The sequence below is a fragment of the Mirounga leonina genome, unplaced genomic scaffold (genome assembly GCF_011800145.1).
Source record: "Mirounga leonina isolate KUSES-001 unplaced genomic scaffold, KU_Mleo_1.0 Mir_151, whole genome shotgun sequence".
Taxonomy (NCBI): Eukaryota; Metazoa; Chordata; class Mammalia; order Carnivora; family Phocidae; genus Mirounga; species Mirounga leonina.
Window position 1 is genome coordinate 68,173,780 of NW_023270377.1, and position 23,089 is coordinate 68,196,868.

Consider the following 23,089-nt stretch of genomic DNA (forward strand, 5'->3'; position numbering starts at 1 on the left):
ACCTAGTGCAGCTTACAGAAAATTAGGGCTGAATGTATCCTCTGTCTCTTCCTGAATCATTGTGAAGAATTTTACTATTTCCTTCTTCCATTTTGCAATCACAAACCCAAACCTTTGTTTTCTACCATCTTTCGAATGGAGAAAGTAGACACCTTTCTGTCGTAATGGCATATGGTCCTTTAGTTTTGATTTCTTTCTCTGAACTACAAGGGAATTCCAAAGGAATTTTCAGGTCACGAGTTTTATCCTTACCGCATAGACCTTTTAACATGCAAGAGATGGGTATTAATAGTCTTCACAACTTCCTTACCCCCAAACTTGCCCAACCATCACCATTAGTGACCTTTGATGCATCAGTACATCAGGTTTCTCTTCCTTTAGTTCCTGAAATACCACTGCCTGGTACTTTTCATTCCCCTCTCTGGTGAAGAGAAGATGTGATATAGGAAATTATTCATTATAATCCAGGCTTTTTCAAGTCTCAGAGAAAGTTCTGAAATCACACATCTTTGAACAGTAAATGTAAACTCATGCGAATTCTAAACGTGGCATCTTTGTAAAATATTTTTGATGACTGGGAATACATTTTACTTTAATCCTTCTAAAATTGCCCTGAACTCACACATAATGGCACAATGCCACTCCTCCTGTCCTACATTGTCTCATTTCCTTGATTAAAAATAAGACAGAAACAAACCAAAAAATGCGCCAGGTGCCTGCTACCTGCCAGGTAATTTGCAAACCCATGTGAGGAGTTCTGTTGGGCTCATTATACAGAAAAGGAAACTGAGACTCAAGAACATCACTTTTCTGTTGTAACCACCACCACCACCCACAAAAGAGGGGGTGCTAGCATCCAACACAGCCTTGTGGCACGGTATTTACAGTTCCATGTAAACAAACCATAAAAGCTCAAAGAAAGAGAAAAAGGTATTTCAAACTTCCAGATGTGCTGTTTAATTTTCAGTAAGCCTAACTTTGACTACAGTGACATTAATTTGCTTTAGGCTTTAGCCCCAATACTGGAAACAGATGTTTTAGAAAAGAGTGAGACTTTTATCCTCTTCAACTCCCCGGTGAGGAATGGCTAGACCTCCCCTTTATTTAGGAAAGTTTAAAAACACATGGTAAATTTACTGCCCTTTTCTTTTTAGTTGTTTTCCTCTTCCCACCCTTAGATGTCTAAATCTTTGTTTTCTATTTTTAAAAATAGTGTTGTTTAATCTTAGGGGGTAGGGTAACTTGATACATAACTAATATTAAGGGAAGCTGTTACCCTCTGAAATCTAAAATCATTGAAAGGACCAAGGCATTTCACATATTGTTAAAAAAATGTTTACTCGCCCAAGAAATGCATGAATGCCTTCTTCTTTTTAAAGTTAGAATGTTATAAATGAAAGTAATACAATGTTTGTTTAAAACCAAAGTTCTTTTGACTTCCATCCGTAGGAAGAGCAAAGGCATGTTAAGTGGAGGGGACAGTGAGCAGACCAGTAGGAGGGATGGGCTGGGAGGGAGAGGTACTGGACCAGGTCTGGGTCCAGGAGTCCAGTAGATCGTGCAAAGATGACATATTTAAGTGAGATGCAAGGAGCTATAGGGAACTTGCCTTGATTAACAAATGGAAATGAGAGGGCTTGATGGAGAGTGGGCATCCAGCTGCGTGGGAGTGGGGTCTAGCCTATAAAGATTGCAGATAGCAGGGAGTTAAGCTCGTTAATGAATAGAATGCAGAATAAAAACATACATGTTTTTCAAGACCATCCACTTCTTTTTCCTTTGAAGTTTTAAGGAATAGTGGTCAAGCATACCTTGGCCCACTCCACAGTGACTTGTGGAGCCTGAGTGTGGCACCCTGTGCGGGGCTGGGGAGAGGGGGTGCAGATTACACAGCAGTCAAGCCACCTTTAGGAAGTTCCAGCCTAGGAAATGCACACGTAGAGTAGGAGTGCTTGCAAGCCATGGGGGAAGGATATATTCAAAGCTGCATTGATTGTCATCCTCATTAATTTTTCATAACACAACGTCCCTGTCCCAACTCTTAAGTATTTATTTCTTTGGTTTCCAAGAAATATACGACTTAGAAAATGTTGGCCTCTGAAGTCTGTGTTTGATACCAGTCTTCAAAGGTAAAACCGATGGGCATCTTTGAAGGAAACCACGTTGCCAAGTTTTAGAGGAACTGTGGTGGACGCCCCGGTGGCTGGCACAATTTCAGGCTCATGGTCGGGAAAGACGCACACTCCTCGTCCACAGGGAGTAGAAATACAGGCACTCCTCATTTGATTCAGAAAAACCACAACGGCTAACAATTTGGGATTTTTCACAGATATGCAGGCCCGTGTAGTCAAAAAGCAGACGCTGTCTTCAGACTCAACTGGGCTACTTACCTTGCAAGCACAGAAAACGTTATCGTAGCTAGCTTTGATGGCAGAGGAAGTGGTTACCAAGGAGATAAGATCATGCACGCAGTCAACAGAAGACTGGGAACATTTGAAGTTGAAGATCAAATTGAAGCAGCCAGGTGAGTGAGTCGGAGATGAATCTGAAGGTCATCTGATTTTTCCCTCTCGATTTATATTTTTAAAGTTGTAAAGTGGAAAGAACGCAAAGTGTCCTAGGATGAATCTTTTATCTTTGGCGTACATTTTTAGTGAAGATACCACACTTAGATAAAAATGTATGTCATTAGAGACGTATATAAAGGTTAAAAAGGACATATGTCTTAAATTCCTCTCTGTGACTCTAGAAAGGGAGTTGGTATATGTGTTACCTGCCTCCTTCCGTGAACAGAGACTCTAAATTCATCAAACCCATGGACAGACTAAGGGATAAATGCACCCCCGAGTAAACATGTAACTAGACAAGTGGACCATCCCTGTAGTCAAGGTTAAGCGAAGGAGTCCAGTGTTCCTTTCCAGCGTAGGAGGCTGTACGTTACATGGGATAGCTATCAAGTCCTAGGAGTGGCTCCTACAGTCTGGATGAGGGTTCCTCTGCCATTTGGGGAGAATTGTGGAGCACAGCCATCTTCACTCACAATTATAAGGGTTTCTTAAGTATGAATCTCATCTCATTGTTGTGCTTTCCAGTCATGAGTCCACAGATAGATGTGGTCTGGCTTAAGAGAGATGTTATTGATAGATAATGGTAATCACGTAATGGGCAATGTTTTACCCAAATTGTCATGGGAACTGCACAGCACTCCTATGAGGTGGGGATCTGTACCCCATGCTTCAGGTAAAAAATGCAGGCTCTTAGGTTAGGTAATTTGCCAGGGGAAGTCAGAATCTGAATCGAGGTCTCCAACTTAACTGGAGTCTCAAATGCATGCTCCAATTCAACGGCACTCAACTGGTAAATGGGAAATGCAGTCTTTGAGTTTCTATAGCCAACTGCCTGGATGTCTAGGGAAGCATGACAAGTGGTCAATTTAAAATAATGTTATGAAATCATAAACTAGGAAATGCAGAAGAATGGTGAATGATGAAATGGGTGGAGGAAAATGCCTTTAAAAACAAGAAACAACCAAAGAGAAGAAAAGAGGACAATTTACTAAGTATCCCTAAGTCTCTTACACCAAAGTTAACAATTAGCTATTTTCCTTTAAAGTAAAGTAGAGAGAAAGAGAAGTTTAGATTAGAGACAGAGGATAAACTGGTTCAGGAGTAGGGCTGTGATATTTTATTTATTTTTTTTTTTATTTTATTTTTTTAAAGATTTTATTTATTTATTTGAGAGAGAAAATGAGATAGAGAGAGAGCATGAGAGGGGGGAGCGTCAGAGGGAGAAGCAGACTCCCCACCGAGCAAGGAGCCCGATGCGGGACTCGATCCTGGGACTCCAGGATCATGACCTGAGCCGAAGGCAGTCGCTTAACCAACTGAGCCACCCAGGCACCCAGGGCTGTGATATTTTAAAACTAAAATTTTGTTTATCCAGACTGATCCTCTGTGAGAGAAGGCAGAGTGTCCAGGGCTTCTCAGATCCAAAATTATAGAATTGGGTATCCACAATATACATCTCCAGTTTAAAAAGTTAATGTCACTACACATAAATACACTACACATGTAGTGTATTTATGCAATAGGATACTAATTCAGCAACTAAAAAGAACTATATACAGCAGCGTAGATGACTCTCACAGACTGTTGAATGAGAGAAGCCAGGCACAAAAGTGTATCTCCTGCATGACCCGTTTTATATAAAGTCCAAAACCAGGCACAAATTGGAATCTTATAAAAGGAAAACATTTCATTTTTTCCTTTTGCAAGGGGAAATGACCTAGAGGTTTCTGGGGCGTAGTAATACACTCTTATCTCAGTCCAAGGATATACTCATTCTGTAAAGTTTATCAACTTGTTCCCTCATTATTTGGTGCACATGTCTATACATATATGCATTCTGTTTTAAAAGTTTACAGGGAGAAGATAATGAGTTGAAAACGACTCAGTTTTTTTCTAATATTGCTTAACTCAGAGCTGCCTAAAGCATATATCTATAATGGAAAACACAAACATTCCCAAAGTCATGTATAGGTCAATGCAAGGGTCCCCACCGCCCCCCCATCAATACTACAAGTTAAAGAGCCCCATATGCTAGATTGCTTCTTAGAGCAAACAAATTACCTTTTGATGTAAGGCTGAGATTAAAAAGTGGGTGCATAAAACATTTTTCTCATTTCTTGAACTGGATACGAATCCTGGGCCCAATTTTGTGGCAAAAAGACTTCTTAATCCATCAAGGAAAAATCGCTTCCTACTTAATGGTGCTGAGCTAACTAATCAACACCCAGCAAAATAAGGGTTTTATTTAGAGAATGGTGTTTAAGTTCTCAGGTAGGGGGCCCAGAGACCTTCCGAAGCCCTACCCAGATGCGCCTCTATTTCTCCATTGTGGGGGCAGCCTGTCTTCAACTGAAAAACATCTGGAGAGATTTAAATTCAATTATGTAAAGAAAAGTGCATCTGGGCTGCAAATTTTTATATAAAGCTGTGAAAAAAAACTGCCAGGATTTGTTTTCTGTGAATCATACACACATACACACACACACACACACACTCACACAAACACACAGACAAAATTTTTATGGACTCCAACAAAAGTAAACCTTGTTCATCTGGCTCTTAAGTTAAAAAAAAAAAAGATATACATCCATCTCAGGTGTTTATCTGATTGCTGGCCGTAATTAATCTTAGATTTCAACAGGAGGAAATAGAGAGCAAATGGCAGGGTTTCACATTTGTGTACTTATGTACTTATCCTAGTTTTCTATACACAGTGCAATACTAATTCATGGACTTCTTCCATGTGTTTTAGACAATTTTCAAAAATGGGATTTGTGGATGACAAGCGGATTGCAATTTGGGGCTGGGTGAGTAGTTGTTTGGCTATGAATCTGTGTCCATATAGTTAGTGAATATAATTCAGAACGCGATAATTTATCTTTGGCATGTGAATATTTGGAGATGAAAATCACGTATCTTTAACCTAAGAAGACCCCGATAAAATGTCTTAGATCTCTAGGCGGTGAGTCCCTGCTAGTCAGGCGTACATCTTCGCTTACTATGATTAAGGAGGGAGGTGAGGGAGGTAAGGAAGGGAGAGAAAGAGCGAGGGGGTGGGGAAGGAGAGCCGGAGAGAAGGAAGGAGGGTGATTTTTCTCATGAGTCAAAGTCAGTAAAGATCTAGTGTTTATTGATCTTTTTTTCTTTAAGTACTACCCAGCAAATTTTTGATGCTTTTCCCCCTTAGACCTATCAAGGAAGGGGACCAGGGCTCTGAAAGTATAGTCTTGAGATATTGTCCAATTAAGGCCAATTTAAGCCCTTCTCTACCATGCTTTCTGTCTCTAAAGAGGCACAGTATATAAAGATGTGAGAAATATGGAAACTGCGACTCGCTTACCATATGTCCTGAATTCCTTTACCTCCATAAAAATAACCATTTCCACTCCTTAGTCATATGGAGGGTACGTAACCTCAATGGTCCTGGGAGCCGGCAGTGGCGTGTTCAAGTGCGGGATAGCCGTGGCACCTGTCTCACGGTGGGAGTACTATGGTATGTAATTACTTTCAGGTACAAAAAGATACAGTGCGTTGACCTTAAAACTCCAATGGCAAAACCATTCCTTTTTGAGTTGCAGTGCTTCTACAGGAAATAAGCTGATTCACTGTAGATGCGCTTTACAGATACCTATAATCGAATGATCTCACTTATTCTGCTGTTGCGAAAGGCTCTGTGGTATTGTTATCTATACGTTTAGTTATCAACAAATTCTGTTTTCTAAATTTCAGAGCATCCCTAATGCTACATTTCTGCAGATAAACCCTTATCTTATTTTAGTTTGAGTTTTTGGGCTTCACATATTAGCAGAATAAAAGAAGCATGTATTTCTTTTTCTTCCAGTAAAGGTCAAATAAAGTAGGGCTTTGGGTGGAAAGACGAGAGTAAGGATGGGGGAATTCCTGGGTTGTTTGTGGTTTTTTTCCCCACTGTCTCTAAGTTAGTGAAAGCCACTCTAGGATCTCTTCTTTGTCATTGAGAAATAATTCTATAAGGCATCATACATGTGTAAGACTGTAATTCCCCAGGGGGAGAGAGTGAGCATTGGAACACTAGTAGGGGGAAAGAGGTGGTGAGAGGATGAATTATTTTCCTGTACCTTTTCAGACCCCATCTCAAGTCCTTTCTGCGATAGACTCATTGAAACAAATATGCTCATTACATATTTTATGCCCTAATGTATGGTAGTACCAATCTTGTAGGAAACCCTTTTTTAAAGGCTAAGTCAAGAGAAGCCAATGTAGGGGCGCCTGGGTGGCTCAGTTGGTTAAGCGACTGCCTTCGGCTCAGGTCATGATCCCGGAGTCCCTGGATCGAGTCCCGCATCGGGCTCCCTGCACGGCAGGGAGTCTGCTTCTCCCTCTGACCCTCCCCCCTCTCATGTACTCTCTCTTATTCTCTCTCTCACAAATAATAAATAAAATCTTTAAAAAAAAAGAGAGAGAAGCCAATGTAAAAAGTAATAAATAAATAAATAAATAAATAAATATTGTTCTTTCTGTTAAAAAAAAAAAAAAAGCTGGAAAGCATACTTCTGACTTAGTCCGCACACAGTGGATTTGTTTTCATATGATACTTTCCTGCTTATACTAATTGTTCCGTTGGATAGCTTGTTTTTGGAGACCTCTGGTGGTCAATAAAATAATAGAAGCAATCTTTGTGAGTTTAGAAGTGTAATGATAAGAGAACTTCATTAAATATATTTGGACCAACTCAATTTTCTAGACATAGGCACTTTCTAGAGTTCTTACATATGTATTAATTTGAACAGTTTTTCTCAAAGGTCACATAGAAGGAATACATAAATGGTATTTCAAAGGTGCATTTGTAAAAATTTACAACACCTGTATTATGCATTTTTTAAAATCCTATTACTAAAATTTCAGGGGTGTCTGGGTGGCTCAGCCATTAGGCATTTGATTTCAGTTTAGGGTTGTAAGATCTAGCCCTGCGCTGGGCATGGAGCCTGCTTAAGATTCTCTCTTTCCTTCTCTCTCCGTCCCTCCTCCCCTCCCCCTGCTCCTACACACACTCTCATACACACTCTCTCTCTCTAAAAAAGAAAAAACGAATTTCAGATCTTCTCACAAATGTAAACCTGATTAACGTAATAAGAAAGGGGTATTATGTTCTAGGGCAAGAAGAGTTGAAGTCTGCTGCCGTTTCAGGAAAAATTTATTTTGCCCTTAAATGCTATTTTCAAACCTCCTCTCACATGTCCAACCTAAATTATTCATTTTTAAATGTTAAAAGATATGAACATTTTATGAAGATCTTGTATTTTTAAATGTTCTTTAAAATATTATATTTTCTATATCAGTGTCCTCTAGATACATAAAATTACATATAGTCTATATTCCTTTTAATCAGAAGGTTAAAATATTGCTTTTATTCATTTTGAAAGACAGTATTTTGATTTCCATAGAACAGGCATAAAGAACACATGTGGAATAACTAACACTCATTATCAATGTAGTTTTTAATGATGCCGGTCATTCAAAAAGGGTTAGAATGTTGCTTAAGGTTGTTGTTTAGATGATATATTCATTTAAAGAATTAATGAGATTAGTATTGAACTACATGTACAATTTGCAGTGAAATTCAAACCATTAACCTAAATAGCACAATGACAGCATATTACTCTATACTTCTCTATTTACTATAATCTGGTCACTGGAGGGGGCATCTTTCAAAGCAATTACTTAAGATTTTTAAAGTTATTTTGGAATGTAGCCACAGTAAATTGTACATTTTCTCATGTATATTTTAGGATATATCTATAAAATTTTTTAAAATAGGGCAAAAATATGTTTAATTATCCAAAATAGCCAAACCAGTTATGTATCCTGTTTTCAGCCATATTTATAGATAAAAAAGCTTATGTCATTTCAGCAGAGATTGATGTGATCTATTTCACAATACACAACTGTTATCATGCCACAATTGAGGGCTTGCCACAGAATGAACAAAACCAAATGTTTACCTTGCATTGTGATGGAGTAGCTGAGCTAGTATGGGGATATACAGCTAATAAATGGTAACTTAATTCTTTGTTTTCGTTATAGTGAATTTTAAGCTGCCAAAAAAATATGATTTAAGTAAGCAACTAGTAATTGAACATTATAAGGGGTTTCCAAAAGAAAATTAGGGCATATGCTTGTGTCAGGACCAAAAATTCAAGACAGTTGAGGCATTAAGTGACTTCCTAATTAAATTGTTTGAAAGGATCAAATGATAATGTTAAGAGCCCTTACTTTTCAGCACGTAACATTTGATATTTCTGCAGAAGGATCTTTTTTTCAAAGATTTATTTATTTGAGAAAGCACAAGTGAGAGCACAAGCACAGGAGAGGGGAAGAGGGGGAAGAGGAGAGGGGGAGGGGACAGGAAGGGGAGGGGAGGGGGAGCGATCCGGGAGGGGACGGGGAGGGGGAGGGGAGGGGACGGGGAGGGGGAGGGGGAGGGGACGGGGCGGGGAGGGGACGGGGGAGGGGCAGAGCAGAGGTGGAGGGAGAAGCAGACTCTCGGCTGAGCAGGGAGCCAGATGTGGGGCTTGATCCCAGGATCCCAGGATCCTGACCTGAGCCAAAGGCAGATGGTTAACCAACTGAGCCACCTAGGCGCCCTCTGTAGATGGATTATTGACTGGGTTTAGATCATCTAGTTTGATCTCCCTCTACCCTCACTGGTTCCAGCTGAGTATGGAAAGGCGTGAGTCTGAGCAGGTGTCTGGCTACATTAACAAGCCAAATAAAAATGATCTCGAAGAGACACTCCTGAGGGGGATGCTACAGACCCACGCACAAGTTACGACATAGGAAAGCACATAAAGTAACCCAATAAGAAAAAGAAAAGTTTATCGTATGAATTAACTATTTTTAAATGTTTTTTTCGTCGCAGACTCAGTGTATACAGAACGTTACATGGGTCTCCCAACTCCAGAAGACAACCTTGACCATTACAGGGTAAGCGATGAGAAACTAGATCCATTTTATAACCTATTTATAAGTTGTTTAAGAACATTTTTACGTGTATCTATTCTAGAAAATATATATTTTTTATTTCCAACAAAATTCTTGTTAAAAAGAAATAACACAGGTGGTTTAGAGATACTCCACTAGCTTCCCCTACTATATTCTGCATTAATTACAGTCTTTATCGTATGCTACATAGGTCACAATATGCATTCATTTGGAAATACAAAGCAACACCAGATAATTACTTTAATTATAAAAATTTCATTTAGAAAACATGTCAAATTCGACATATTCCTTTAAAGCCCAGAAGACTCTCTAAACCTTGAGCTGTATATTAAAATGTCTCTGGTATTATAATGAAGATGTATGTACAAGCCTGTAACTTTCCTATTCGTAGCCAGCTAGGTACCGTTTGCCCAAACAAGATTGGAGTAAAGCAGGTGAAGAGTACGGTTGGGCAGTGCCCTGAAGAGCCCCGGAAGCCACACTGACTGCATAGCCTCCAGCAGGGTTGGCTCATGGGGGACACGTGGAAGGTTGCTCTCAGACAGGCTACAGCTTCTGGAATACGGCCTGGAAGCCACACCATTGGCAGCCATGTGTCCTAGTGTGGCCGAGCCAGAGCACTCTCTCTGGTGCCACACTGATGTAGCCGGGCCCCTAGAGACCTTTGTAGCACTCGGGCCCTTCCAGAACTTTCCTGCGTCGATCTGCCCTGTTTGTTGAAAACCCCAAAACTTGCCGATGACAGGGTCAGTCATCCCATGGTTACATTTTGCAGAGGAAATTCAAAACGCTTTTCAGGACAATGAATCAAAAAGCAAGGAACACAAAACCAAGAATAAGTTAACACACTTTCTCATCGGGGCCGCAACTCTCACTCCATGGGCTTCATAAGAATGCATCGCTCCGAGCAGTATGTGTACATTTTTATGAGATGCCACCGTTCCTATAGATTCTGAAGCCATGTGATCAAAACCCAGTAAAACTCAAATAAAGTTTCTAGTTTTGCAACGTAAGGATACACAGTTTTGTTTTAGGTCAGCTTTATTTAGGAAGGCTTAGGTGGAGGGGGAGCAGGGAGGAGTATGTGGCTAAGTCGGCGCCTGCGTGTGTGTTTTCCAGTCAAGATGGAAAAGCGACAGCCTGTCAGTGAGATGCACTGATCATCTTCCACTACCAAGCAGTCCTGTAATCAGGTTGTCCCCATTTCTGCCAGTTGTCCCCGATAATACTCTGGGGACTCAATTCTTCCCATTCTTTCTCCTCCACATCCAATAAGCTGCCTTAAACATCCTTTCCCTTCTTCGTCAGTCATGACATTGCTGCTGTCACGTGACTATCTGCTTTTTTTTTTTTTAAGATTTCATTTATTTATTTGAGAGAGAGACTGAGAGAGAGAGAGAGCATGAGAGGGGGGAGGGTCAGAGGGAGAAGCAGACTCCCCGCCGAGCAGGGAGCCCGATGCGGGACTCGATCCCGGGACTCCAGGATCATGACCTGAGCCGAAGGCAGTCGCTTAACCGACTGAGCCACCCAGGCGCCCTGCTTTTCTAATAATAACCCGGTTGGTGTCCCCTTAGCTTGTCTTTCTCTGCTCCTGTCTTCACCACAACGGGGCATGAGATGAATCCCCACAGCCCCACATACAACACTTTCACGGATCTTTCGTGTGACTCAACTGAGTCCAGCCCTCATTCTTTAACCAGGTGTTTAACATCCTTCTTACAATGGTCCAGTTCGCTTGTAATAGCCACTGTTCTCTGAATATTTCTGGGCCTTTCCCTTTTATGCCCTTGTCTTCTGTGCCTTTTGCTTGGAATGTCATTTCCCCTATATCACCACTTAGTAGGAAATTTGTACTGCTCTCCCGGCAGACTAGCATCCCCTTTTAACTCTCATGACATTTTCTTGTATGTCTCTTAATCTTCAGTTTCTCTATCTTGAACTCACGGTTATTTTGTACACCCGTTTCTTCTCTGCAATATTATTAACTGTTCACATCTCTACTCAACACTATATTCTTTAGATGACCCAGTATGAAGTATAAACCTCAAAACCTTTCCTGATTTAAGAATTTTTGAAGGGAAACACTGTTGTAAAAATTGCCTGTCTCCATCACTTCGCTCATTTTACATCTGGAATTTTCTTGTCCCTAACCTGACCAGGATGCTGACCTTTGCAAGCCATCCCTCCGGTGGCATGCCGTATTTGCCGAGTTGCTGAAGGGCTTTCTCAAATATTCCAAGTACTAAAACTCCTGAAACAGATTGGAGTAAAGCAGGTGAAGAGTACGGTTGGGCAGTGCCCTGAAGAGCCCCGGAAGCCACACTGACTGCATAGCCTCCAGCAGGGTTGGCTCATGGGGGACACGTGGAAGGTTGCTCTCAGACAGGCTACAGCTTCTGGAATACGGCCTGGAAGCCACCACCATTGGCAGCCACGTGTCCTAGTGTGGCCTAGAGATATACTTACAGTCCAGGACCCCAACCCTGACTCTAGAACCCGGGGGATGTTAAGTCAAAAGTTCATTTTAAAAATCCCATTCTGAAAAGTCCTTGAACCTAGAGGCACAGGGTCAAGTCCAAACCCCGACACCGAGGGAAGTCCACGGCACCTGCCCTACTGCTCTCCGTGAACATCAGCCGACAGCCAACAGGGTCTTTCCTCTTCAGCCGGCCCTCCCCTTTATAGGATGATTCGTCCTAATCTACCCTTTCATCCTGCATCTTTTTCCAGATTCTCCCAGCGGCTCGTCCTTCCCACATCGATCCCCCGCTTCCCCATCCCAACCGGCCCTGAGGTGGCCATGTTCGTCTCTCCCCGTAGGTGTTCGCCGCAGGAGGTAGTCATGTAAATAGAAGTCACTTCGCCCTGCCAACGGCAACAGGCGCACACTGGGTGCACCAAGTCACTCTTGCGCTTCACTGCACAGATGGGACCCGAGGACTGTTTAATCCTTCCACGCCAGGAGTCGAGTTTTCTTGGCACAAAATTCAGTGCTGGCAATGGACACATTAAAACTGCCAGTACCAGGGAGCTAAAGGTTCCCAATGTGTTACTCGGAGGAATGATTTGGGCGGGCGAGAGTTAAGGTGTGTAGGGAAAGGGAGGCCACCGCTCACTGAATTGTTTCCACCCTGGTAAGTTGCTTCCTCAGAGTGTGGAGAGCTGAATCTCAGTGCCTATATTTGGGGCACAGCAGGCTTTAGAATAAAGCTGCCCTCCTTTGTTTTTTAAATAAGCCTGTGCTTTTGTCTCTGGCAAGAATACATTCAACGATTCTATTTTCCTCGAGGCCCCAGCTGCCCCTCTGGACCCCATCTTTTACTTTTCTTTCCCAGGTTGTTTTTATTTCTCTCTCTCCTTCTCTCCCTCCCTCCCTCCTCCCTCCCTTTTGGAAAAGACAAAGAAGACGATTCCTTAGAGGCTTTCAGTAGCCGGTGCCTATCTGTGGGTCAGAAGGAAATATTTTGAAAACGATTCCCATTTCGTCTGGCCCACTGACTCTCTGCAGGACATCTGGGTCACGAAGGACCAAAGCGTGGAATAAGCCAGGCCCTGATCTTTGTCTACATTTGCAGCTAATGAATCATCAATAGAGTAGCCAGGATTATAGCCTTTATAAGAGAAGACGATCTTTAATTTAAGAAAATGCATGAGAAAAAAGATTCGTTATTAGGTCATTGATGATCCAGATTTGGAAGAATTCCGAGAAACCCACATCACCAAGAGAAGCACATTTCATGAAATAAAGGTCCTACTTATGATTTAGGAAAGGAAATTCCAGAAACCATACGTACACACAAATGGAACAGGTAGGGATGCTATGTATAGTTGTTCAGCTTGTGCACTGCTGAAAACTAGTCCACGCTTCATTCACCAAGACATGAACCTCTGGGGCTGCATCCAACCAGAAGGAATGCCTTTTCCTATTCTTACAAAGCCGCCGTATAGATTAGCAGACCCTGGACTAAGGCTCAGACCCAATGCAGGGACATGAGCAGTGATCCCATGGGACTCTTGGTAGATAGTCACCCACCTGCTGCCAAGTGGCAAGGCAGGAGCACTCTAAAAGGCAGTATGGAAACATCTTTTCTGCAGTGAGTCTCAGTCCACAGCAGACCAAAATGGCGGCAGATTTGAGCAAAGGAATCAGGCAATGAGAAAACCCTCACCCCAATAGCAAAAAGCAAATAGCAACTGCAACCACACCTTGAGGAGTGTGTTGCTCACTAACATTGACAAGTGGTCTTTCATATGGTCAATCACAGGTCTTTTAGTTAAACCTATTTAAAAAATTAACATAATGGTGAACTTTCACTCACCCATGCAAAGTGCCTGGTATTTTAATTGTTCAAAAGTTTATTACCTTGTTGGTGAGCAAAGACATGAACACAAAATTATCAAAGAGAAATAAAGGAGAGTAGGTAATAGAGCATGAACTCAAATATGACAGAGTGCCCCTTATGTATGGAAAGAGAAGTGGTTCCCTAATTGTGACAGGCTCCAGGGATTTTGTACCTTTGGAGCATGTAGGGCAGGGAAGAGAAGTGGCCAAGAAATTAGGGTTTCACCTCTCCCACACACACACCCCCAGCTCCTCTCAACTGAGGGAGCGGAGAATCCAGTTTCATTTACTTCATTCATTTTTTTCATTTATTCGTTAAGTGCTTGCTTCTACGGGCAGACACATCCTAAGCTCTTTAGATGGTTTATTAGGTTCAGTTCTCCCTCAGATTCTCTGAGATAAGTGTTCTAATTATCTTCATTTTATTGACACTGAAACTGAGGCACAAAAATGTTACATAACATGTAGATGCTGATGGGTAGGCGAGGGAGGGGCACTTGCGTGAAGCCAATAAAGAAAGACTTAGGAGATAAAGAGGGAGAGCAGAGACGCTCCCCGTGGGTTGCAGAGAGGAGCAAGGCAGAGCACAACCACATATGAGTAGCAGGTACAGCTGGTTTTCGGGGGATTTGTGAAGCAGGTTGGATGAACCGACGGATAACATGGAAGCAGGGCTGTGGGAAGAGCAGGCCAAATGGTGGCCTAGAAGGCAGGACAGAGACTGGGGTGGGAATGAATTTATGAATCCGCAGAGAAGCAGAAGATCAAGGGCAAGAGAAATGGGGCCCAAGTCCTGAGCCTTGTTGCCAAGGGAAGAGGCCAGCCTGGAACACACAGAAGGGACTGATTTAACTTGTAGAGGAGATTTATTTTGCATTTTGCTCAAAATTTGATAGGCTTTTGGCAAGTGTAGGAAACAGTCATAGATTTGGCAGTCTTCTGCTAGCAGATTTGAAATGTTCAATCCTTAAGAACTGCTGCATCGTTAGGTTATGCAAAACAGGGTGCAATTTTGTAAATATGCCATCTTGTACTGATTTGACATTTGTTCTATTATCCCAGAATATGCCAAAGGGAGAGAGACCTTCAGATTTAAGCCAAACCTTAACTTGTTTGTTGAGTGCTGATAAAATGTTGACTGCTGTGTGATCTTTAAAGAAGCCAGTGTTGCTTGGTGAGGACTGAGGTAGAGCCCCCTGTCGGGTTGACGGGCTCTCTTCTTTGGCATCTCACGGATACAGTTGTTTGATAGATGTAAACAAGTAAAACATCCGATATAGTGGGTCGAAATAATTTTTTCTTAAAAATGTTCTCTGGCCTCTGTTTTCTGTAGCATTAATGGTGCTTCCCCGAATAGCATTACTTAATGCTATTTATGAGCTTTGGGTTGCAAGCAGGACAATGCATAGAGGAAATCAGTGCGCCCGTAATATATCACTGATGTGCTGGGTTGTCCATTAGACCAGTGGCCATTTGCCCTCTCCACAAAAGCCTGGAAATGGTGATGAGTTAGTGGTTGGCTGGGATGTGAGGAACACTAGGACGTAAGGTTAAGGGGAACGGACTTTGGAGTTAGACCTCTACTCAAATTTGGTTTCCACCATTTACTAGCAGCGTGAGCTCGGAGAGGTTCGTTAAGCTCTCTGAACCTCAGTTTCCTCATCTGGATAATGGGGATCATCAAGCCTACCTCACGGGGTTACCAAAAGGCTTAAATGGGACACCTGTGCCTGCCCTGAGGGAAGCTTTCAAAACATGGCACCTGCCGCCATCATCGTCCTCAGGAAGCCAGTCGTCCTTATGGTTCCTCGATGGCACAAGGGGTGGCTTAAAAATTGTTAGAACTTCTGTTTCTTACAGTACTTCCCCGCTCTTATCAGCTCTCTCTTTATTTCAAAAATACAAAGATTTATTTGCTGGAAGGTAACTGAGGAACCAGCATGATCCAACAAGCAGCTACAGATGGTTCTTCTTAGGGCTTGAAGGAAAAGCTCCTCACAGAGATGCTGTGGAATCGGCACTGCCACTGGACCAATCCTTCCCACTTCGTTTTGCCAGACTGTTGCTGACAGCGGGGCTCTCCGGAAGTTTCTAGCCTCGGGAGGGTGCCAACTGCACACCATTGCATCCTTGCCCATTTATCACTCTGAGCTTCCTTTTTAGTAGCTGGTGATAGACTATTCGGCTTCTAACTTAGTCATCCATTTCCTTTTCTATTTCTGTTTCCATCGATAGGCAAATGGGGATTATCCTATTTTAGTGGGTTAAAATAGCACGATGGTATTATTTCCGATTATTAACCACATCTTCAGTTAATGCGTGCATCTCTTTCTCTGGCTTCGGGGGTGGCCTTCCGCACAGTGGACCGCCAAGGGTCTCTCTTGATGGAGAAGCCAGGATTCTTGGTCCAGTAGGGAATGATGGGTGGTGCCAGAGGCAGGGTGCCACGGCTGCATCTTTGGGGGCTGGGGTGGGGGGGAATGCTCTCTGCCTCCTGGGAGCCTGAGAGCGGGTGTGTGCCTCCAGGCTGCCGGTCCGCTGGTCCACCTTGAGCCGGGAGGCCCCTCTGGAGACTTCTCCCAGGGAGCAGGGGGAAGCGTGCATGGAAAGGGCACACCTAGCTCACCGTTGCAGGGGAGCCTTTTGTTTTATTTTTCTCGTGCTGCATTAAAGTATTTGTCTTTCTTTCTTTGTAGTGTAATATTGTTAATGTAAAACAATTTGCATCATGACACTTTTATCACAGTTTTCGTCTTTTTCTCAGTATGTTGCATTTCTCACCATGTCTAGTTCATCACAGCTACAGTGTGTACATCACAACATTTATCTTAGGCTCAGGGTTTTACTTGTTTATAAAAATTGTCTTCTTTCAGCCTGTATTCACTCCATTTAAGAAAAAAAAAAGGCAGCCAGAAACTGTTTTGGTCCAAACTCCAGTAGTTATCACATTCCTTGCTAACTGTCCTGCGTATTTATATGTCTCCTAACTATTACTCTATGTTTCAATGACATTTCTCAGTTTTATGGCTCGTGGAGGTTGTAGGAGCAGCTTTTGCTGTTCAAGCTGCCAAGCCAGGAAGGCCCGTGGGGCTTCTGGAGGTGAGGCGAAGTGACGGAGCTGCCTGCGTGGGTCAGGTCTCCGGTGCGGCAGTTGCGTGTGTTGGGGGAGCAGAGCGCTAGGTTCGGTGTGGGGAGGACCGAGGCCGAGCGAGTGGCAGTGGCTGGGCAAGGCTGTGAGCTTTCTGGCCACAAGGATGAGGGGGGTGGGCGGTGCGCTAACAGGGAGCGCTGGGGCCTGCGGCTCACATTATGGATGTTCGCAGCGGTGTGGGAGCCCCAGCGTCTGGCAGCTCAAGCTCTGAATCCTACCCTCCTTTAGGGAGACTGATTTTGACCCTTTCCTCTCCGGAGAGCAGCGATTGCTCAGGGTTCTGCTGCTACATTGGGCTCTGCGGCAGCTGCACGGTCAGAAAACACGCCTTCCAAAGCTCACAGGGCCCGGCAGACCGGCTCTCTTTTGATTAGTTCAGTCTGAGAAGGCACGGGAAGCCCGTGGCCGGAGGGATACCCAGGGTGCTTGCGCGGTACAAATTCCGGGACAGTTATCTTATTTCTCACTGTTCCTTTGCGGGAAGACCACATCATGAGCAGCTTGGAATTTTAGTGGCCTCAGGCAGCATAGGAAGAAAAAGAGGTTCTGCCGTCAGACTTTGTGTCCAGCTCCGACACTTCATACAGATGGAACCTAGTGCGAGTTGGTCATTTCTGAGTGTTGGGGTCTCCATGGAGAAAGCAGGATCACCGTAGACTTATCTCAGAGGAATGTTGGCAGGATTAAATAGAGCAGTGCTTCCTACAAATATGCCCATTTTACAGAAGACGAGACTCAGAGTGCGGCATGTCTCCAGGCGCACAGCTCACTGATGTCAAAGCTGGGGCTAGAATCCAAATCCAACACCTTAGCCCTATCCCCTTCCTGACAGACCATCAGGGTTCCCATCAAAAAATACGGAGCTGGTGTTAGCTACAAAGAAATCTGTAAAATACATAAACTTGGCATTCATAAAGTTGACTTTGATTTACCAAGGTGCTGAAGGAATAGCTGGATGATTTTTAAACCTATAGGGAAACCACTGGCCCTCCCTCTCCCCAACCCATAAGGAGACAAGAGAAGCGGAGTCCAGCTCGCCCTCTCCCAAAGGCACTATGATGCCTCTGTGACACTTTTGCCTTCATCCCAACTTTGTAAACATCCCCAAATCAAGATCAGATGGCCAGTTCTGTGCTTTCAAAGGATTTCTCATCCAAGGCCCCATCCCCATTCTAGAAGTCCTGCCTCACTGAGGTCGGTCTTCAAAAAGCTTACCTCCCCATTTTTTGCCCCGTTTCTCTGGCGGATTTGGGAATGGCTTGATCCAAGAGCAGGATTTTCCCTGATACAGAATGAGGCAGACAACAACAACCCACTGATTTTCTAAGGCCATGCTTGATCTTTTGCACCCCTTTCCCCTCCCATATGTTACATTTGCCTAGGTTTTAAACATCTGTTCCAAAAGAGGTAATACTTGCTTCTCATTCATTGCCTAGCAATGTGGACCAAAGTTCATATGACATATTGCAGAGTATGTTTAGTTGCAAATGCTATGTACAGGCTCTTTGAAATGTAGCATGTATGGCACCATGTGACACACGGTTGCCATGGCAATACACTTTTTGGCTGAACTACAGCATAAGCCCATGGAACATACATTGCTAATATGAGACTCTGCCCTGTGCTAATGCATAGGACACAGCCAATCTGGGATCTGGGACTCAAGGGGCTTCGCGTGCAGCCCTGGTGGCAGGTGCCCTCCGCCTGCATGTGCAAGGAAGATGTGGCATCCTCCCTTTCCAGTCCTGTCTCCCAGGCACAGGGCATGCTGTGCATTCTGCCATGCATGGAGACAGCATTTGCTTAAATATCGGTTTGCTATATTTTGTATCAAAGGGGGCCCCAGCTGAAAACATTTTATTTTGTAAACTGAAGTGAAAAATCAGTTTATGGCAGATCTTTTTTTGAATAATGACATTCTTTTTCCCAATTCCAGAATTCAACAGTCATGAGCAGAGCTGAAAATTTTAAACAAGTTGAGTACCTCCTTATTCATGGAACAGCAGATGGTGAGTTTCAGTTAATTAGACTTTTTAGTATCACAGACAGGTTTGCAATTTCACTACTGACAAAACAAAAGCATGAGGGGCAAGACTGTTACATTTACTTCAATAAAACAGTGTTGCTTTCCACAACTCACTTGTCTTGGGCTAAATGGGATGCTAAGTCCTAGAACTTCAAATAGTCCCTTTCTTCTTGTGCCTTTCCCACTCTTCCTCTCAGAAAAGGAGCGGCTATTAGTTACTTTGTGTTTCCTTTCTCTCCTTGCAGATAACGTTCACTTTCAGCAGTCAGCTCAGATCTCCAAAGCCCTGGTGGATGCTGGAGTGGATTTCCAAGCAATGGTATAGCAAAACTTGGTGCAAAAGGGGAGAACTTGCTGGTGGGGTCTTGGTTTCCCCCTCTCCTGGCTCCTTCTCCTCAAACAGTCCCGGGAGACAGGGACAGAACTAAAAGGGTTTTTATTTGTTCAATGAGAAGTTGGAAGTGATAGCCTTAAGCCATAGACAGAGTAATGTTCATAACTATTAGAGACTTGGGGGTTGAGAAGCACAATATTGCATATCTTGGGAGAGTCAAAACAGTGCTCTCCTATCCATGTGGTCGTTCAGTCTCTCCCTATTTGGATTCAAAAGTAATCACTTACTCAGTAAATGTGTGGCAGAGTAATTCTAAAGTGAAACCAGCATGATAATAGCTCAGCTCCAATATGAAAATCCATTTCTGTCTAGTATGTATTACTAGCCATCCTAACAACAGTGGGTCATTAATAATCGGCATGCTTCAGTTTTTGCAAATGCAACGTTATCTTCTGTTGAACGACCACAGGCAATAAACAATTAGGCTTGTTTTATAGAGTTGGAAATGGCTAGAGCTGTTGTTGCCTATACGGTAGGCTGTTTCTAGGTAGTAAGTCAGATTCATTTTCTGCTCTAGATCTTTTCAGTTCAAGAAGAAAAAAGAAAAAAAGATGGTTTTTGTGTGTGTGTATATATAACACATATAAATGTATGTTTGTATTTTTATATGTATGCCCATGTGTGTGTTGCACTAAATATTTTTGTATAAAATGCTTTCTTGCCTCTATTAGCTAGAAAACCTGCTTTTCCTCACTCTCCACACACACACACACACACACACACACACACACACACTCACTTTGCTCTGTGATCAGTTCAAATGATGCCCACTGAATCAGAGTGGGGCAGTTATTTGATACCAAAAAAAACCAAAAAACAAAAAACCTGGTATATGTCTTTTGGGGTCAGATTCTTATAAGAGCTTGAGGTTTCTTTTTCTACTACTCAAAGAAAAGATATGATACTTCAATTAGGCAATTTTTTAAAAGTCTATGTCTTCATAATATATGTTTGCCGGGTAGTGATTTCCCACTTGTTTAATGTGGGATGCGTTGATAAATTTTTGCCTCAGGTCATCAACTCTTTCATAAATGTCAGGCATACAGATAGAAAATTCTAGTGAAAAATCAAAGTGTTTGCAAACAATACATTTGCCTTTTGACCTCATGTTAAACATATATATGAAATATTGGAATCGATTTTTCTAGTTCCTTGGTAACATATATTAGGAAAAAGTGCTTTTAAAAAATTTATTTTAATACAGTTTCTCTTCCAGAGAGTAGGAGAAATCTGACACTTGATAACACTTAATTAAAACTAGGGTACTTAATGGGATAAACATTCTCTCCTGTGCATGATGTGGTTCTAAGTGTCCTTTGAGTCAAATCTGAAAGTGGATTTGGATAGTTTCATTAGAATATATATATATATATATACCCCCTAAAACAATGTTTTAATTCTGTGTGTGCTCATGGCTTATTTGAATTGTTTTTTTAAAAAAGAAGACAGCTGACTTCCTACTTCTGACCTTTGTCTTTCCCTGCAGTGGTATACAGACGAGGACCACGGAATCGCCAGCAGCACGGCACACCAGCATATATACACCCACATGAGCCACTTCATAAAACAGTGCTTCTCTTTACCCTAGCGCCTCAAAACAGCATGCCCGACCTTATTAAAAGCCATTTTTGTTCTATCTCAAAACTGCACTGTTCAGATGATGATCTTAAAAAGTACACTCAAATCAAGAAATTCAAGGTTACCTTCGTTCCCAAATTTCACGTCTGTAACCCTAAGTAGGGACTTCTGTCTTCGCAACAGATTATTACCTTACTGAAGTTTGAATTATTCCGTCTGGTTTTGTTTATTATTTAAAATCATTTCCACATCCGTTGCTGAAACAACAAATATGAATTGTTTTTATGGGAGCTTTGCATAGGTTCCCAGGGAAGCATTATATTCTTTTCTAACTGGACCAGTCCAAATCTCGTTCTCTTCTTTAAAGGGATGGCAAGATGCGGGCAGTGACGTCACTGAGGCAGGGGTAAGAAGGGCAAGGGGAGGGGAGGGAAGGAAGCTAGTAGGCCTGGCTGGGAACCCACGTCCGAGCACGATGACCTGACCAGGCATCTTCTCTTAGAGAACAGCTGTTCACAGGCAGACTGGCACGGTTTTCTGAGAAAGACTATTCAAACAGTCTCAGGAAATCATCTCTGCAAAGCACTGACTTCTGAGTAAAACCACAGCAGTTGAACAGACTCCAAAGAAAAGAGAGGGAATCTGCCAACAGTGCGAGGCCCCCAGGTGCGAGCTCCTGGCTATAGGTCCTACAAACCCACGGCAGTGGGGAGGCGCTGTAAACGTGCCTTAAAACTACTGGTGTCTCCCAGGGCAAGGGGCAGCTTGGAACGGAGATGTGAACACATCAGCTCGCCCTGCTAAAAGACGAAAATATTTGTATCACAAATTCGAACTTGAATTTGTCCTTGCATCAGTTTTTCTTAGTTCATTTCATGGAGCATCTTAATGAAAAGGATATTTTAATGTCCTTGGACTTGTTTTTAAAAATCGAAAATAAACTACAAAGTTATGTATTGTTATTCCCATTCTACATACTGTGGAATTTCTCCTGGTCATTTAATAAACGTTCCCGCATTTTTTCAGAGGTGGTGCGTTTTGTGTCTTGAATGAGACCTAAACCACATTGGCATATGGACACGCTTATCCAGAAAGGCTCTTGTTTATTTTGCTTGTTATCCCAGACTGCCTTGTAAACATGGAGAGAGTTCAGCTTTTGTAAAAAAAAAAAAAAAAAAAAGATACATAAAAATGTGTTAAATTAAGCAGTTTGTAGGGTTTTTATGTAATACATACACAATTTGCTATCACACACATATATAGCTTTTGAAAGACCCAAATAGTTTTTATTTTTGATGTAATACATAATTTATAATTTTATTCCAGGAAACTGTGATGAGACTCATGTTATAAGAACAAATAACATCAACAATATCATCTCAGTGTAAGTTAAGAAAAAAAGTCAGTTAAGTGTTTAACTATTTTTGGCTGGCATATCTATATTAATGGAAGCATAGATTTCAGATGCTGAGTTTAGTCTAGCGGATAATTGAGGAAACAGGATTTTTTTTTTCAATCGTTGGCAAAATGGCCTAATTTTTTTAAAAATTGATTTTATGAACTCGAACTTAGCTTCAGACCATTTATTGGAAAAAGTTATCTCAGAGTGAGCTCCAGCATAAAAATCTAAAAATTGGAAAAATGGAAAAAAACTATCAATTACAACATAAGACTGGTGAGTCATGCATAGGAATGGACAGAGGGTTGTGAAATTCAGCTTCGATTGTACTTTGGGAGCATGCCACTGAGTAGCTTCACCTTACATCCCAAATCCCACTCATCCATTAGAGCTATAAATTGACCTGCAAACCTGTAGGGCTCTTGTCATAATTCTATTTCTTTTTTTTTTTTAAAGATTTTATTTATTTATTTGACAGAGAGAGACACAGCGAGAGAGAGAGCACAAGCAGGGGCAGTGGGAGAGGGAGAAGCAGGCTTCCCGCCGAGCAGGGAGCCCGATGCGGGACTCGATCCCCGGACCCCGGGATCATGACCTGAGCCGAAGGCAGACGCTTAATGACTGAGCCACCCAGGCGCCCCCGTAATT

At 42.4% G+C, this 23,089-nt stretch overlaps 1 protein-coding gene across 2 annotated transcripts in view; it reads left to right on the plus strand.

Moving 5' to 3' along the window:
* Positions 1-22,069, plus strand: part of DPP4 (dipeptidyl peptidase 4) — an 80,110-nt gene extending 58,041 nt beyond the window's left edge. Inside the window, exons 20-26 of one of the 2 annotated variants that reach the window (XM_035007902.1) lie at positions 2,330-2,524; positions 5,320-5,374; positions 5,961-6,060; positions 9,466-9,530; positions 18,981-19,053; positions 19,316-19,389; positions 20,951-22,069. In XM_035007902.1, the coding sequence (XP_034863793.1) occupies positions 2,330-2,524; positions 5,320-5,374; positions 5,961-6,060; positions 9,466-9,530; positions 18,981-19,053; positions 19,316-19,389; positions 20,951-21,052 (664 nt within the window). In that variant the 3' untranslated portion in view covers positions 21,053-22,069. The remainder of the gene's footprint in view (positions 1-2,329; positions 2,525-5,319; positions 5,375-5,960; positions 6,061-9,465; positions 9,531-18,980; positions 19,054-19,315; positions 19,390-20,950) is intronic. The other variant, XR_004679691.1, reaches the window with a different exon arrangement.
* Positions 22,070-23,089: the final 1,020 nt, after the last annotated feature.